Here is an 18777-nt window from a genome sequence, read left to right on the forward strand (position 1 = left end):
AACATTCCTAAGTGAGATAATAAGAGACCTCTTATGAAATATGAAAGAGCATGTAATTTTAAGAAGGATTCAAGGTTTATTTGATGAAAATTGGTTTTCAAATGGCTGAGATATCCCAAAAAGTGCTAATAATAATAGGCGACATGCCCCAACTTTAGTAGTATCTCTTTGTTTCACCTTGTTTTTGGATATCTCAGCCATTTCAAAACCGATTTTCATCGAATAAACTTTTGATACCCCTTAGAAGCACATGTTCTTTGACATCTCATAGAGTGGTTTCTGAATATCTCAAAACGTTAAAAGCTAAATCTTCACCTCGACCAGAACTGTACATACCCTTTAAGGGTAATATTATTCCTATTGCCTTCTGAAAGAGAGAAGTCAAGTGTTTTTTTATTATGGGAGAAAAGGGAAAATATCTTGAATTTTCTTTATATTTTCTTTATATTGTTGTACACGTGTGACATCACAAGCTGTAGTAGTCTTCTCATCCAGCAGTGACTAAGCAGAAACTTCAAAAATTCATAACTTTTAAACGGATTGTCCAATTTTCCTCAAACTCTTGCTGATGTGTTCAATTAATATTGCTGCATTCACTCAATCCACATGTCTATGAAGGTGAACCTGTCCTTTAATAGGAAGGAATGTTTTGATTCGTGATGAAAAAACAAACAAAAAAACACAACCTATGCACATGGCATTCAGCCTGACATACTATGTGCATTTTTCTTGTGTAGCACTGGGCAAAAGCTCTTATTAACAAATTATAACTTAACACAAAAGTTTGATGGTCTGCCAGCATCATACTATAATTCGAGTACTATACTGTTCCTCCATCTTTATTATAAAGATGGAGGAACAGTTCAGGTTTAATACAGTTAGAGGACATGGTCTTACAAATTATACGATGGGGAAGAGGAGATAGAAATATCCTGCATGGGCAGTGGTCCAAAAAGTTGAGCAAACCATTGTCATGTAATCCATATCCAGAGAGTATAAACCAAGGTAACCTCTATTTTGCTTCATGGAAGAGTTGTTCATTTCCTGGTAATCAGTAGAACTTATGAGATTAACATGTTTACGTAAATTATGCTGAGTATGGTTCGAAAGAATACATTGCCTTCATAATCTAAACATAATTGCCTACTGTATAAGCTGAACTTGGTAATTTACATAGTATGCAATGTGATACCTTGTGCCACATACATTTTTGTCACTGTGTCTGGAAGCAACAACAACAAAAGTGAAAGTGATGTAGTACTGTTTCTTTGTAATATGCTGGAAACAGGGAATGTGCAACTTACATTCTGTACTTGTCGTTGCCTTGGGATCCATTTTAAAACATGATAGCTTCCTTGTTTGTTTCCAGATTGTGCCTTCCATTAACCCATCTGATGCTCGATCAGATATTTTGTAGAGTGACTCAAGCTGTCATAAGACAAGTCTTGCCAAGTAGCGGGAACCTCTGTCCCTCCTATCTATAATAATTCCTAATGCCAACAATAGTCTGTGATGTCTGAGGTCTTTGGATCAAAGCTAAACCATGTGTCATGGATAATTTTGTGGTATGAGTGAGTGGTATGAAATGATAGGCTGAGAGAAAACATCTACAATGACATTTATCATGTCATAGCTGGTTTCTCAATGTGCAGTGACTCCCCTTTAATCCCTTGTCTCTGTAAATGGTTTCTACCTGGCACTAAACAGGGTGAAGCAATGGTGGTGAGCATGTAGACATCGATATTAATACTGTGACTGGTTTCACATTAATATTCTTATCCTCTGATCAGTGACAAGGGTTTATGAAAGTACGGTATCAAAAGGCACTATGCCCAGTATTATTAAGTGGTTAGATGCACTGCCTCTTGACTGAATGTGATTCATACACTGGAGCTTTAGTGTACAGAGTCACATGGATGAGCCGTTCTTAGTAGCTGATTATTTGTGGTTTCCTTAGGGCGATAACGCAGAACCCGTAATAGAGTGCCAATATAGAGCCAGATTCTTCCCTCTCACATACAGTGGAAGCATCTGATACTACCAAACACAAAGAAGAAAAACAAAACTTTGTCAATGTTACCTACAACTTCCTTCCTTGAACGTGGGGAGGCATTTAATGAGCTGTGTGGTGCGACAAAGTTAGCTGAAGCGCATATTATTCCTTCGCTGCGGACTTCAGCTGCAATGTCCACCGACGAGGCAGGGGGTGCATTTGGTGGGGAAGATCGCCCCATATCCGTGGCACTTGAAGAATTTGTGAGGCCCGCTGGTTTTCATAAGAGGAAATACTATTCCTTCAGATCTCGCGACCGCAGGCCTGGTGCAATGGATGGAATACCTGTCGGAGAGAGGGTGCAGAGATTGGAGGACCAGGTATGTACAATGTACAGCTGTATGCTACCAAGCAGGTATCATGCCATGCAATATGCTATGTGTCTCACACTTAATGCTTATTGCATTGGTTTTTTTTTAAAGAATGTATACACATTTTGCTACTGCCACTTGCTATACCAAAGTAAAAAGATTACATATTGCACATCATATTGCACACATATGACATTGAAATTGACACCCAGCATGTGTAATGCTGTAATGCTATTTCTCTATGATACACTATCACAGAAGAGAAAATTGGTTTCATTGTGCTGTGCATGATATCCCAGCTAGCTTCTACACACAACATTGTATAGTGAAAACCACAATGCATTATAAGCCTCATGCAGTGCATTATTTTTACCTATTTTTACTGAAATTGTTTGATATTAAATGCCCTGGCTGCATTTTTACAATGCTACTCATATTTCTCCCTTCATTTGTAACTTATCCAGCTGATATACAATAAACCTGTGATACTCCAGGGGGGCGTTTCATGAAGGAACTTGTCGGATAAAATGTCTGACAAGTCAATTATATCCGACAAGTTCAGAGAAATCAGCCAATCAGACTTAAGAATTTCTCAAAACTTTTCGGATATAATTGACTTGTCAGATATTTCATCGGACAAGTTCCTTCATGAAATGCCCCCCAGGTCATCTGATGTCCACAACATTTGTGCGTCAGTCCTGATTATTTTTGTAGATATGTGCAAAATGCTCAGAAGTTGCATCAATATTGATATAAAGCAGACATCACATATTGATACTGAAATACAATACATGCAAAGATGTCCAATATGAATCGACCTACATGTAAATTTTCATCAAGATGCACATATTAAACACTTTATCTCATCAATAATCATATTACTCGCAATTTGTATCAGGAAATGAAATATTTTCCATTTTCGCTTAGAGATTTTGAAACAGATTGGCAGTCATCTTTCCTGTTATGACTTAATTTTCTCTTATTTTGTGCTGTTCTGTCTTTCCTTGATTTTCTTGGTCTAGTATTTGCATGGTGTCAAATCCATATTGCATTCATAGACCTATGAGCAACTGAAAGTGGGAACATGTGCACAATAATAGTAGTAATAATGAAATGGATTATTCTGTTTATTCATTTATCATTTTTGCACTCACCTGATTCTGAAAGCACAATTACACATCTGTAGTTATTTTAAAGGGATCGTATAGTTTTGGTTGAGATCTAATTTCATGTTTGTAACATTTTTTGGTGAGATGATGAGAAATCTCTTATGAAATATGAAAGAGCATGTAATTCTAAGAGGAATTCAACGTTTATTTAATGAAAATTGGTTTTGAAATGGCTGAGATATCCAAAAAAGAGCGATTCTAATAAAGTGTGAGACCCACACTTCAGTATGATCGCTTTGTTTTACTTTGTTTTTGGATGTTTCAGTCAATCCAAACCCGATTTTCATCAAATAAACTTTGAATTCCTCTTAAAGTGGTATGCTCTGTACTATATCATAAGTGTTTTCTTGGTATCTTGCAAAAAGTTAAAAGCCCAATTCTCATCTCCACCAATACTGTACCATCCCTTTAAAATATCTTCAGAGGTTATTATTTTGCCAGTAGTTTTCAACAAAGTTCCACACCTTTCTTGTTTACAACACAAAGTCACTGGTGCTGGAGATGTTATGTTTTCAGAATATCAGCCTCTCCTTTTTTCAATTGTAATTACTCACCGTGATATATTAAAAGATTGACTTCAGATGTGTTTTGAGATTTGATGACATTTCCACTACAATGTATTACATAGTAATACACTGAATAGTCAGCAGTTCAAATCATGTTAGGGTGGTCAGGTGCCCATGTAGTCAATTAGCACACAGGGGGACAATTCATGAAGTGTTTTGGTCGGATATTTTTCTGACACAATGAACTACTGAAATCCTTGCATCTGATTGGCTAAGAGCAAATTTGTCTGACCAGTTTGGCAACAAAACGCTTGATGACGTCCTAAATTGTATATTTTTTGTCTTCTTGAAAAGACCATGGAAGCAAAATTCTCCATAAAGAATGGATTTTGTTTCTTTTTTTCTCTTTTTTTACAAATCCTTTTTTCTAGCTAACCAGTCAGTACATTTATGACAGTAGTTTCAAGTTTCATGTAGTTTCATATTATTCTACAGACCTCCAAAAAAGGAATAGCACTGACTAGTATCAGCTTTTCATGATGTTTTTGTTTTAAAGCAACAAGATGGGAACAGGATGGCTGTTCGTGTCAAACAGGAAATTAAACAGAATTTTATACACCTCTCATTAAACAGTCGACAAAAGTTAATATCCATGATATCGATACTGAGACAGTGCTGACATAAACTTGCCATGTACATGTATTCGCTACCAAATTAATAATGAACAACAGCCAGCAACAGAGTTTGCAGAAAGGTGTAGAAGGAACTTGTTTGTGACTTATTTGCAGCAGGTATGCCAGGTGATCTATCACCTGGTCTACTCCCACTTCGTCTAATGGCCATTTGGTCTCAACCCACATGGTCTAATCCTGTTTCAGCTGCAACCAGTCCGTCTATAAATGACCATTTAGTCCAGTTGCCACTTAGCCTCACTACCAGTTTGTCTACTACCCATTTGGTCTAACACCCACAATTTATTAGGCACAGTAGTGAGCAAAAATCCAAGGACACAAAATTAGAATGAGACCATCTGGTCATTAGACAAAACGATGATTAGCCAAACTGGGTATTGACCAAGTGAGGATTGGACCAAACGCGCATGAGATAAAATTGATAGTAGACCAAATGAGTTTAGCTGTAGTGGTGTTTAATAGATGAACTGCGAAGTAGACCATCTGATGATATTAGACCAAGTGGCAATAATCTGGTATGCCATTGGCCTTTTTTTTTTAAATACATGCAATGCAAGAGAGATCTGCAGATGGAATAGGGAAGAGTGAGCTCTCTTGGTGTGTTTCATCCACACAGGAGGAAGGAAAATATACATCCTGACAAGGCATATTCTATTACAGTAGTTGTTCCTCAAGGATACACTTGCACTGGCTGTATCACATGGTGTTGGGTTTGAGTAGAGTCACTCCAATGCAGTTCAATGCAGTTTGGTTCTCAGAATCAGATTCAATTCAAATCAGTTTGTCAAGTTGTGCTTCCAAGTATATCAAAGATATCTTTAATACTCAGATGGATAAAAATTTACATTTGAAGGAACATCAGTGAAAAATGCAAAAGTGTTGTAATGCATTTGATATGAATACTAACATTTGATATATAACTTAGAGCAAAATAACATCTTTTGCTTCAGTTTTATCTGTATCAAATGCTATGAGATGGAAGTGTGATATACTGTATTACAGTAGTCAGTTTGCAGAAAACTTTGCATGCACATATTGCAATGCAAATACTCAAAGGAAAAAAATAGAATACATTTTGATGAAGATCAAATGGATGCTATTGAGTTTCAGGTTTTTTATTGTTCTTGTAGGGTTCTAATAGCTCGTATTGCTTCGTATTGGTAACTTTATCAGTATTCTGAAGTGGTGGATCATGAATACAATTTGGTATTTGAAGGAGCTTGGTTAAAGATAAGATACGTGTGCAAGTGCTCCATTGCCATTCACAGTAGAATGCTTATAACATACTCTTTAACACATTTCATGACGAGTGTTTGAAAGCAGGACGATATCAACTCAACAGTGAATTCCAACTAGTTTTACATTTTGGGTGTCATGTTGGTCAGGAGTTGACTGGATTTTTGCTTTGTGAAATGCAAAAAAAGAAAAAGAAAAAAAAAGAAAAAAAAAGAAAGATTGATATGAAATGACATAATTCAGGATTCCAGGTCATACAATTGTACTCTTTGGAAGACATGGGGTATGAAAGTGCTGCATGATGCATGACTTATGCTGTTTTGAATGAAAGAAAGATAAGTGATACTCTAGATGAATTCTATCATTGATGATTATAGATATCTGAGTTTAGATCTTTTCCCTGTATAGGAAGTGACTGGGATGCATTCCATGATTTGTGAAGTTTAACCGATCTTCATAGGGGAAGGAAGAGTCTTGCAGTTGAATTTTGTTCTTGAACTTCTTCATGGAATTGTTGGATTCTTGGGCCAAGCATTCAGCCCAACTATATTGATCATTTATCTGTCATCCATTATTCAATAAATGACACCATATTTGTGAAATCTGCAGAGACAATGTGTCAGAAATTTGGACCCTGTGTTTGTATGGCATAGATATGGACTTGATCAGGTAGTACTGTAAGAGTGGAAATTTTCGCGGTGTTGTAATTTTCGCGCATTTCGCGCAACCCGAAAACTAGCGCGAAAATAAAAGCACGCGAATATTTTTGCTTGCCATATGTTTCTTGTACTTACTGTCTTGATTCCGCGGAATTAAAAAACAGGCGAAACTCTTCTCACTGGGCCAAGCGCGAAAAATTAGTCGCGCGAAAATATCCACTTTTACAGTATTCTAGAAAACCTGTGGAGTGGATCATTTTTGCAAATTTTTATCAGAACCATTAAGGATGTGAATTGCAGCAAACTTTATTTTGTCAAATGATGTTTTTTTGTATACGTAGAAATAGTTCCCCATGCAATACATCATCAGATATTAAAAAAAAAGTAAGCAAACAAACCACAAACTGGGAAATTTGATGGCACTACCAGATAGACAGAACCCATAGCCACTGATGAAGAAGCTGTGTATAATATTAATGAAGTTAGCACACCTTCATGGAGAGTGCCCTCTTGTGACGACTTTTTTTTTTTTTTTGGGGGGGGAGGTGTTGGAGTTTATTACTGAGTCCCTGCTTCATAGTACATAGAGTTAATTATCATGCTTTTCGTGACAAATGTCAACAAATCTTAATTGACATGAATATGTATAATTACTGAACTGAAATGGCTACTCATGGTCAAATATTGTACAAGTTTAGCAAAATGGGAGAGACATTTAAAAAAAAACAACCTTCACTGAAATAGTCAGTATATAAACAGACGCAGCAACAAAAAGGTACCAAACCATGATCTGTGAACAAGTAATCAGTCACGGTTCAAGAAAAAAACAAAACCTTATTTCTTTTTGGAAGGTCAAGAGTTTGTTTGTTTGTTTGGATTTTTCATAGCTCCCTCTAGTGTGAGTTTGAAGTAAATTCTTCTTTTGAAAGAGGAAATCCACCCCAAAAATAAGTAAACTATAGAAGAAAGAGGGGAAAAAATTCCCTTGTACAAAACATTTTAAAAAATGACAAAAATCGGATGAGAGATGAGGAAGAAAATATGACAGTTTGAAATTTCACATCTTTTCGCAAAACATTTCTTGACCAGTACTTCTGAATATTCAAATGAGCGAGTTAATGATATCATGCCCTCACAGTTTTTTCGTGTATGTTATCTTTGAAATTTGGACAAATTGTAATTTGTAGTTAATATGGGTAAAGGCATGTTCACATACCAAAATATATCACATGTAACATTTGTTACTTTCCAATTTTGGGTGGTTTTTAAGGCAAGTTTTATAAATACATACAGCTGAAATATGAGATTTTTGTCATTTCTGTGTATGAAATGAATAAGAAATTGGGAGAGCATGACATCAACTTTCTGATTTGAATATTCATAATGACTGGTCAAGAGGTGTTTTCGGAAAACTTTTTAACATTTCAGCTTGTCATGTCTTCCTTATTTCTTATCCAGTTTTGATCATATTTGCACTGTTCTGTAGGGATTTTTTTCTTTCTTATTGAATTGATAAAATTTTGGAGTGGATTTCTTCTGCAAGTATCTTGCTTGATTGTCTTTCTTGTCTGTCATGGCTTTGCTAGACTGAAAGTAAATTAAACCTAAAACCCTTTTAGAAATCCAATCTCGGCAAGTGTCAAGGAGAGATATTGTAGCCCTATTCAGCAAAAGGTGTTTGTATTTATAAGTAAAGTGCAGATTTATTTTGCTTTTCGGTGTAAATAGGAAGGCATTGCGCAGTGTTTTTCCTTCAGTTCATTTTTAAATCATAATTTTTCTGTGGTAACCATTATATTCCAGATTATGTCATGCCTTTTCCTTTCCATTCTGGTTGCTTGTATGCATACTGGAAGTGGTTTAGATGTGGGTGTAGTCCACAGAGATGATGTTGTGATGATCTTTTAACCAACATGACCTTTGCTTGTTTCCGTGACACCATATCCTGTTTTCTTGTGTTTAAATTACGAGGAAGCGCTATCAGAGACATGTGCCATGGCAATGAGTGCTTGATACGAAGTGATAGGAACGTGAAGTTCATACAAAATCGTAACGTTATAGCAGGACTGGTCTCAGTATTTCATTGTACATCCTTCTGCTTTGACCAAGAGAAGGGACTGTACCGAGTATTTTCGCGAGTTCCTAGTTTCGTCTCATGTCATCCTTAGCCTTTTAGGGAGCAAAAAGTGGACAAGCGTATTGTGCGATGCTATCCAATACATCGTTTTAGTCGCGATCTCAGTTTATGGGCTCAGTGCGTGCAGTGTATTAAACCTGGCAGAAAATTTCAAGTTTAAGATTTCTTTGGTTAGTAACTGTGTCTTTTGAAAGCTCCTGGTAAGTTTTAGTATGATGCTTTGACAGTAATCACCTGAAGAATTACACTTTGTCATGTATTGAATTTTTTTTTTCCAAGCAGCAGAATCAAAGTTTTACTTTAATACAAAATCTCTCTGTATACATTGTACATGAGAGACTCTTGGCACTGATGAAGTTTTTGAAGACGAGATAATTTGACGTTTAGAGACAAACATTTCAATTATAGTATGTTTGGCAAACTCAATTCATAGCCAATTTGTTCGATTTGCATATTGTTTTTCAATTTCTGTGTACTTTCTTTGATAAGAATATTGTAAATGTGAGAATTATGTTTTTTTTTCTGTGAGTCTTTGTGTGTATGTGTGTGTCTGTGTGTGCATTTTCCTAAAACTTTCTAGTGCTGTTGCCAATTTTTTGAAGGTTTTACAAATGCAGTTATTGTTTCATATAGACAGTCCAATCAATCCAATACCAAACTGAAATTTGAATAGAGTACTACTTTTTTTTTTCAATAATTGCTCTAGTTTTATTTTTTTCAAAATTACTGAAATACTAAAATTTTGTCTTCAAGAGATAAGTCAGTCCACATCACAAGTGAACACTATATTTCATGTTCTTTTTATCCCCTTGTCAGAACATTTTTGAATGCTGATATACTGCAAAAGTTGAGAGATAATTAAGATTGAACGTTAAAAAGACAAAACTAAACTAAAATCCGAATCATTTTCTTGTGACATGAATCTACAGAAGATGTCATTTCCTTCCAAACAAAGGCAAAGTTATATCTAGATCTTTTTTTAAAAGTCTATTCTATATCTCAGTTGCAAGGCTGGCTACCTTATTAGATGCTGCTCATGTCATCAGTTTAGGAAGTGTTCAAACATTCGAGCATCATTTCTATGGAGAGATTCTAAATCCCCGAGTACCTAGGTCTGCTATTGCTATGATAGACTAGATGAACACTTTTTCCCCCAATCCCAGTGAAGAGTTGAGTGTCCATACAGGAAAAAAAGAGAGAAAAGTATAGAGCAATTCTTGCCTGGGTCATGATGTACATGTAGATGGTTTCAAAATGATGACTTTCCTTTATCAGTAAACCTTATTCACACATAATAATCACCTTCAGATCTTGGCAACTGGCTTTAGATGAAGACTGTCAGATCTCAAATAATTATTGTTTTTCCTTGGATTTGACCAGCTTTTTCCTCCCACTATCTTTTATTGTCATCCCTTTATTCTTTTTAAATGCAAAAATAGTCTTGTGTTGACGGAAGTATTAAAAAGTTGCTTATGTACATACAGAGTCGCCAATTGTTGATACGGCTTTTGCAGTATTTATACTGTTTTAGCCAGAAATACTGCAGGCTTCATGGAAAATACTGTTTTCCTCCAAATTGTATTAGTACACATTATGTGTCTGTTCACAGAAAAGGTAGAAATGCTGTTTTTCCACTTTAGAAAAAAATGCATTTTTATCCTTCAAAATATGAAAATGCTGTTTAACAGGGCTGGCATCCCTCATGATACATCATGAATATAAATTGAGTTAAGTCCTGTCTGCTTCTGTCCATGTGTTACTGACAGATGATTCTACTCCTTTTAGTCACAGTGTATATTGTTTTTATGAATTTGGTTTTAAAAGTATAGATCTGCTGATCTTTTGTGATTGCTAAAAATATCACACTCACCTAGCATCTAATCTTTACCAGGGACCGGAGGGTGTATTTCTTTTAATAGGATGACACATGTTGATGCCGATAATAATAGCTGAGTGCCAGTTTCATAACATATCACATCATTCACATCATATCATGAAAGCAGGGTATGTATTGACTGCAGTTATGTTGAAATCACCTGTGATGTTTCTTTTTTTAGAGATAGCGAGAATTGAGGACAGAGACATACATAAAGAGAGAGAGAGAGGGAAGGAGGGGAGGGGAAGAGGGGGGAGAGAGTAGGAGAAAAGGAGGGTTAGACAATTGATGGACATGAGAGGAATGCAAATTGAGATGTTTCACAAATTGCCATAAGACTATCAGGTACATTATGGCCAGAATTCACGAAGGTGGTACAATCTTGTCCATGGTTTAAACCATGGACAAAGACAGTAGTTTTGTAAGGGGCGCCAAGTGTCACATGGCCTATTTCAGTACAAGATCAGTCTTCTCGTTGACGAAATTATCATTATCATTTCATAATGAAATGATCATTTTATTAATGAAATGGTCATTTCATCAACAAAATGACTGATTTCGTTAAACTAAATAGGCCATATGACACTTGGCGCCCCATAAAAAACTACGCTCTTTGTCCATGGTTTAAACCATAGACAAGATTGTACCACCTTCGTGAATTTGGGTCTCTACAGAGCATGTTTGTATGCAAAAATCATATTTTTGATCTGGTACAAATTGATTGTTGGGACTCATATGTATATTAAAATTGTAATTGTAATGCATCATATTTACCGAGAATCAATGAAATATTTTTCCGCCACTCAGAATAGAGCTACCAAATTTAGTGGTTACAGTATATTTTGAACTTTATTCATTGCAGGATCGAAGTAAAAAACCATCAGTGCATGGTATAATGAGAGATAATATCATGGACATTGTAGATAAAGGCATAAATATATGTGGGTGTGTGTGTGTGTGTGTGTATGAATTCTGTGTTTGAAGTGCTCCTGTGAACACTAAACAATATAATATTTCTTGAAGAGATGTGTCACTGTGCAGGCTATTTCCAGCTAGGAGAGGCCATTGACAGATATTTGGAAGGAGCGGCATACAAGATGAGAAAAGGGCAACAAGTGCTTGAGCTTTACTCATTTTTAGCCATGACCTTGGCATGAATATAGCTAGCATGCCCCCACCACTCATCTTGTGGAGACGCTGTGAAAAAAAAATTGCTCATTTCTGTTGTGTAGTTGGAGGCAGTCATTGCCAAGGCTCTTAAGACCCTGGCTGAAGCAGAGTTACTTTTCTTCTTGATGTCTGCGGAATTCAGAATCCCGGCTTGCTGAGAAGGAGCAACAGAAAGAAGACTTAGTGATGCGTCAGCAAACAGTTGCATGGGCAATTGGAAATCATTTAATGTAATAATGCACTCGTAATGCCAGATCTGACTTTTCCCAATATCGATACTGCCTCCAAGCAGCGAGTGGTTGTGGAATTCGAACACCATACACCAATTCAGTCATTTCCTGAAGACTGCCAGGGCATCTCTGGGGAACCCGCTCTTGACAGAGCCAATTAACACTGCGGAAACCTGCCGGGGCTTCCCACCAGCCCAATCCAGCGAATTAACAACATTGGGTGCTATCGGCTGTATTGATTGCCCATCCTTCCCAGGGAGGGGTGCATATCAGGGCCTAGGGGGAGGGGTGCATAGTGGGGCCCAAGGGGGAGGGGGCAGAGGGGACAGTGACTATCCTGATTGTCTCGCTACATGGCAAGTGTGCAGTCACGTGGGGGACCCCCCTCCCGCTACGACAAGGCAGGGGGAAGTCGTCACCCTGTCACGGGCGACACCTCGGACCCTCGCAAGCTCGCGAGAAAGCGGTCCTCCAGGAGGAGCATCTATGTGCGGCACACCGTCAAAGACCCCAGGACCTCCAGCATGGATAGGGCAAAAGCGGCTCAGCGTGCCAAGTACACGCACCGGCGGCAGCGCAGCGACGAAACTTTCACACTGCACACCAGCAAAGTTTTCAACCTCCTCCCGCTCTCGCCCGGCAATCCCCACACCCAAAACCACTTCAACTTCAATCATGTTTCCAGGCACTCCCCGCCAGCCTTGCGTAGCTCAACACGTCGAAAGGTGAGAATTGCCATGTGTCATCGCCCTGTGTGTATTACAACATAGGTATACCCTTGTTGTGTTGTTTGAGGGCTGGAGGTACGTGGTAGAACATAGAGAGGAGTTATAGGATTCTGCAACATTGTCACATATTTACTATAAACATATAAACAAATTGTTTTGAGTTGTTTTCAACTAATTGAGAATTGACCTTGACTTTAATGTCTGTATGTCAAGGGGGAAGGAACAAAATTTAAATTGAACTTGATGATTTGTTTGAAATTTGTGCAAATGTTTGCAGAGTCAACTGTTTTTCAGTTTGAATGTCCCAGTTTTTGGGTTTTGTCCAAAGAATGTATCGTTGCTTTCGAACAAACTGATATTCTACTGATAGAATGCTTGTGTTGGAATTCAATTTTCTGTCCAACTGCCTTCTCGGGCATCTAAGAAAATTTGTTTGGTGAATGCCATGCCATTCAGCAGTAGCGCTTCAGCTTAAACTTTTCAAAAAGCAAAATTAGGGTATCATTACCATTTTGCAAATCATTTGGGAGTGGGGTCCCAACCCAAAATTGATCAGTTTATTGAATGCGTAGATCATGACTTGTGTAGTAAACGCGCTGCTAAATTCTGTTTCTGATCATAATGAGACATGGAGTGAATGGAACCCTACAATTTTTTTATCTGCTGGAAATAGGAAGACCCCATGGAGTCATCTCATTTTTCAGTGCCAGTTAGATGCCGAGTCAGATGAATCACTAATACAGTGCACTCCCATTATAATGAAATCCTCGGGACATACGGTATTCTTTCATTATATCAGAATTTCATTACAGCCGAACAGTAAGGTATGTAAAGACATATTTAGAGGCAGATTGTAATTTTGGGACCTGAATTTTTACTTTGTAGTAATGAGAATTCTGTTGTAACCATGCTCATTACAGCAGGAATGCACTGTATTCAAGTTTGTGGGAGGTTTTGTCAATTTCTCTCAGCATTTTATACAGACCATTTTTGTGTCACACTGATATTCTTGTTCTTGATATACATGTATTGGTTGTGTGGCTACCTTTTCCACTTAAATTTCTCTGCCCCCCCCCCCCCCAAAAAAATCTCTCTGTCCCTCAAAGTCATCTAAGCAACAACGACAACAACAACAACAAATGATGGGAAGCCATTCTGGGAATAAAACACAATTTTAAGATTCCATTTTTCTCTGGTATGAAAAGCTGTTTGAATTTTTGAGGATTGGGAAATGCCATACACTGTACACACTACTTCATAGATACCAAATACAGTGCCCTCACCTTATTTGGGAGGGGTTGAGATTCTTGTTTTTCTCCCATTAACCCTGCAAGACTTCCACCTTATTATCACTTTGAACTGCTATTAGAGAGAGTTAAGCATTGATAGTAGTTGTCATGGTAACAATGAGAGTAATACACATATCAATTAATAGCAGTAGTATATTAAATAAAGTAATAATGATTCTTATTACACATAGGCCTATGCCGACTGTTTGTCGGCACAAATTATGTGGAGCTAGTCAAATTGCGACAAGATGTAGAGGAATATAATGTGTTAAGAATGTCATAGTTTGGAAAGAGTTAGAATAATGACAAACTTTAAAAGTGAGCCTATAAAGCAAATTTGGATGGACCAGCAGTGGCTATTTTAATAGTTAATTGGACCAGAGGAGGCAGAAGGAATTAGAAAGGATACAGACACAATTAACACTTTACCTATCAATGGCTATGCCAGTTTGTGTGCCAAGCATGGTATGGATGAGATGTAAGTCGCCATTGTTTTGTCTTCGGTTAAACTGTTATGATGTCATGTAGTAGAGCTCTTTTAAAACTTCATAAGTCAATGCAAGTGGGCCATGGGGCACATTGTGCAGTGCATTGATGGAAATGATCCTTCATGCAACTGTGTATTACAGTCGTAAGCGAATGAAATTGATTTGCTAAATGACAGGATGAGGCTTATTAAAGGCAAGTTCACCTTCTTATACATGTGTGGATTGGGTAAATGCAGCAGTATCTATAGAGCACAGTGAAAATCAGACAATCCATTCAAAAGTTATGAAGTTTAAAGTTTCTATGCAGTCAGTGCCTGTGACATCACAGGCTGTAGTAATCTTTTCATCCAGTGATGGCATTATTGGAACTTCAAAAATTCATAACTTTTGAATGGATCGTCTGATTGTCCTCAAACTTTCACTGAATGTTTTCTACTAATATTGCTGCATTCACTCAATCCACTTGTGTATGAAGTTGAACTTGTCCTTTAAATCATGATACAGAGGCTCATAAGGGATATCATAGTTTTCATTATTAAGATCTGAATGTTTTATGCAAGTACATGTACACACTACGTTGTATGACATCTTTGTTATATATTTTTTAACCTCATGATCTGATTGCCATTTCATAAAAATCACGACTTGCAGTCATTACTCATGTTCCCAGACACAGTCAGGTGATAAATCACAGGTTTGTGGCTGTTTATATGGCATAGTTGTAGAAACAAGAGTAATGACATTAAATGCAATCCATTTTAGTCTTTCTGAAATAGTTGCCCTTGTTCATTCCTTTTGAATTACTACAGTTGTACAACTATCATGACAGTTGTTCAGTACAACTCTATTTTTTTTTTCATTCCCAGATAATGAGATTTCTTACACTGTAGCCAACAAGAATGCATCATTGATTCTGTGCCACTGTTGGGTATTGTGCTGGCAGTTAGGGAAATCCCCATTTCAAATTTTTATTTTTTTTCTATCTTTTTTTAATAAGAGCCCAACAAAAGGAAAAGTTTTTTGAAGGAACTTAAGATAAATTGGCATAGTCGCACGTGATGATTTTACATGTATTGGATTGCTGCATGTGCCACTTCCTGCAAGTGGAAAGATTGCACACGTTCTTGGAAGAGATTGTTTGTGATATTTTTGGCGTGGCAGTTCATAGTAGCTCGTGGAAATGAAGGGAATGTGCTGAGGAATGGATTATCATGATATTTTTGGCATCTCAGTCCCCGTCTGCAAGCAGCAAACTGATGTTCCTGTTCAAATGTGTTGATTAGTGATAGAAACGTAGTTCAGGAACCAATTTCGGCAGAGGATACCGTTTCCAGAGTACCAGTCAACTTTTGTGAGCTGTCGGTGCACTTGTGATAAATTGTTACGGTTGGCGTGAGGTTGCCTGGCTGGAATGTTTGTCTGTAAGGTAGATAGCTACTCTTGACTTTATATTTTTGCGTAGATCTAACCGAAGAGTTGCTTACATGGTACATTTCCGTGTACCTAGTACCTCCTTGGTATAATGATGAAAAGGATTTCATGCATAAAACATTTCTTATATGGGGGATACCACTAGTTGCTACACATGTAGGTGCAAGGGGCAGACTTTCTCAGTGTAGAGCAAAATAAAGCCATCTTTGTTAGCAACTAAATCATATGACTAGTAATGCTTTGCACTTTTTAGAGTTAAATATTATTGTATGATTGAGAGCTTTTGAAACGTCTTTAATTGTTTAATATACTTGACTATGCAACAAAGGTATTTATTGTTTTAATGCTTTTCTGATGTACTAATTGCTTCACCCTCCCACTCTTTACATAGTCGTTACCTGTCCAGTGTAGTGTGATTTAAATGTGTCTATGTTACTGCATCTTTCATATTGGATAGAAAGTGGTCACCTGACTATACGTGTAGCACTTGATGCATCCAAACATCATCTTGAATGTCTTTTTTTTTTTTTTGGGTGGGGGGGGGGGGGAAGGAGACAATGCCTGTCTAAGTTTTGTATTACAATATCTGACCTGGAAAAGAAACTACTTCGGCCCTCTGTGTTACATTCAGAAAAATACCAGAGCTAAAGGCACCACACTGACACTGCCATCATTGTGCTGACCCAAGATGAGACAGAAATTGAGGTATACATCAATATATTAAAGAATCATAGTTTTAGAATTTATGTCCTGTGAGAGAGATGTGTTCAATGTGCAGGCTAAAGAATTGAAAGGGACAGACCATCATTGCTCATGTTTTTGTGCCCCTTCCCTTCTCGTGTGAAAGTGTCTTAGGTGGTAACATCATGCCATTATAGATAACACATAAATGGCTGTAAGTATAAGCCATCTATCATACGGAGAAAAAAGACAACTTAGATTACACAGATTATAGAATGACTCATATTTCTGAGATGCTGCCGATTGTGAGTAGTGTAACAAGTAATGAGGCTTGCTGTCTATTTATACTCTCACTTGATCATCCTTGTATAGAACTAGCCCAATTCAATATATTTAGAAGGGACTAGCGAAGCGCCATCTTGATCCGGCAATGGGCACGAATCTTAGAGCAAGGTTTAAGCCTTAAGCCTTTGCTTCCTATCCACAAGAACCTCAGTGTTGCATAACATGGAGTCCTGGAATTAGTGGTGTGTAGTGCACCTACAGCCATGAGATGTCGACAGGGATGTGCATGAAACGTGCCAGGGAAATAGTACAGATATTTGCCCAACATGTCCCAGAAATTCATGTCAGCTTGTTAGAGCGATAACAAGTTGGCAGGTAGTGACAGATAGCAAGGCAGCATTACCAAAGTCCGAGACTTGCATCTCCACTCTCCATACAAGTTGTGTAAAAGTGAGGGCAACATTAAAGGGATTGAGTGAATGCATCAATGTTAGTAGAACACATTATTATCAGCAACATTTGAGGAGAATCAGACAATACATTGAAAAGTTCTGAATTTCTAAATTTTCACTTGATAAGAGGACTACTACTATTTGTGACATAAGGTACATTGTATACAACGTTATAAGGAAAGTGTAATAAGAATTTAATAAAATTTCATTTTTTTTTTGTGGGAAGTACACGTTCCTTTGACTTGATACTCACAACCATGTGTTATTAGGGTAATATTGTTCTCCCTGCCTTAAAAAAAGAAGCAAGTCAAGAAGTGCTCCTTCATTATGCGAGAAAAATGAAGACTTGTTGATTTTTTTTTTATATTTTCATTCCATTGTTTTCCATACATGACATCACAAAGTTTTTTTAGTCTTCTTTCACAATTATGGCTGCACCAAAACCTTGAAAATTTAACAGATATTCCCATTTATCTCAAACTTCATTTATCAACTAATATTGCTGTAATCCCCCAATTCACATATTGTATTTGAATTTCATACCCCTATAAACAAACAGAACAGTGAAAGTTTCACTGCTCAAAGCTTGATAAGAAATTTGAAATTATTCTTACAAAAGTGATAATGATTGCAGTCACATTAGAATGAGATCAGATGGTGATGTCATGGCCCACAAGTTTCCTGTTTGTTTGCTCATAAATCATCACGCAAGATATCCTGACTCTGACTCGAATTAAAGAAGAAGTGACTATATCCTTTGCCTCAAAATCATTTCAGACCTGAGATGATCTAGCAAACATTGGATGAAAGAGAGAGAGAGAGTAAAAAAAGAGATTTAGTAGAGCTCTGTTTGTGTACTTTATCCGTAGAGATCAGGGATAAAGCTGTACACAATTTGTTACAAGGATTATCAAATATATATCCAAAGTGGGCCAGCCCCCCCCCCCCCCCCCCCCCAATGAATCCTCACACTACAGGGTCTAAGGGATTGTATAGTATTGGTGGAGATGAGAATTGGACTTTTAACTTTTGGGGAGATACGCAAAAAACAAAAAACAAAACACTAATGAAATAGTACAGAGCATACCGTTTTAAGAGGAATTGAAAGTTTATTAAATGAAAATTGGTTTTGGGAATCGCTGAGACATCAAAAAACAAAGTAAAACAAAGCAATCCTAATAAAAGGTGGGTCCCACCTTTTATTAGGAATGCTCTGTTTTGGATATCTCGGTCATTTTAAAACCAATTTTCATCAAATAAAAGTTGAATCCCTGTTGGAATAACATGGTCTTTCATGTTTCATGACAGGTTTTTCATTATCTCACCAAAAAATATTAGAAACCTGAAGTTAGGTCTCAACTAAAACTATATGCTCCCTTTAACA

The 18777-nt window shown here is 37.2% G+C and overlaps 1 protein-coding gene across 1 annotated transcript in view; it reads left to right on the plus strand.

The window, feature by feature from the left end:
* The first annotated feature begins 1935 nt into the window (after window positions 1–1935).
* Window positions 1936–18777, plus strand: part of LOC139727119 (uncharacterized) — a 55586-nt gene continuing 38744 nt past the window's right edge. Inside the window, exon 1 of the mRNA XM_071638101.1 lies at window positions 1936–2373. Coding sequence (XP_071494202.1) covers window positions 2074–2373 — 300 coding nt within the window. The 5' untranslated portion in view covers window positions 1936–2073. The remainder of the gene's footprint in view (window positions 2374–18777) is intronic.

The sequence above is a fragment of the Diadema antillarum genome, unplaced genomic scaffold, assembly GCF_040938485.1.
Source record: "Diadema antillarum isolate AM-2024a unplaced genomic scaffold, OU_Dant_1.0 seq00000119_RagTag, whole genome shotgun sequence".
NCBI lineage: Eukaryota > Metazoa > Echinodermata > Echinoidea > Diadematoida > Diadematidae > Diadema > Diadema antillarum.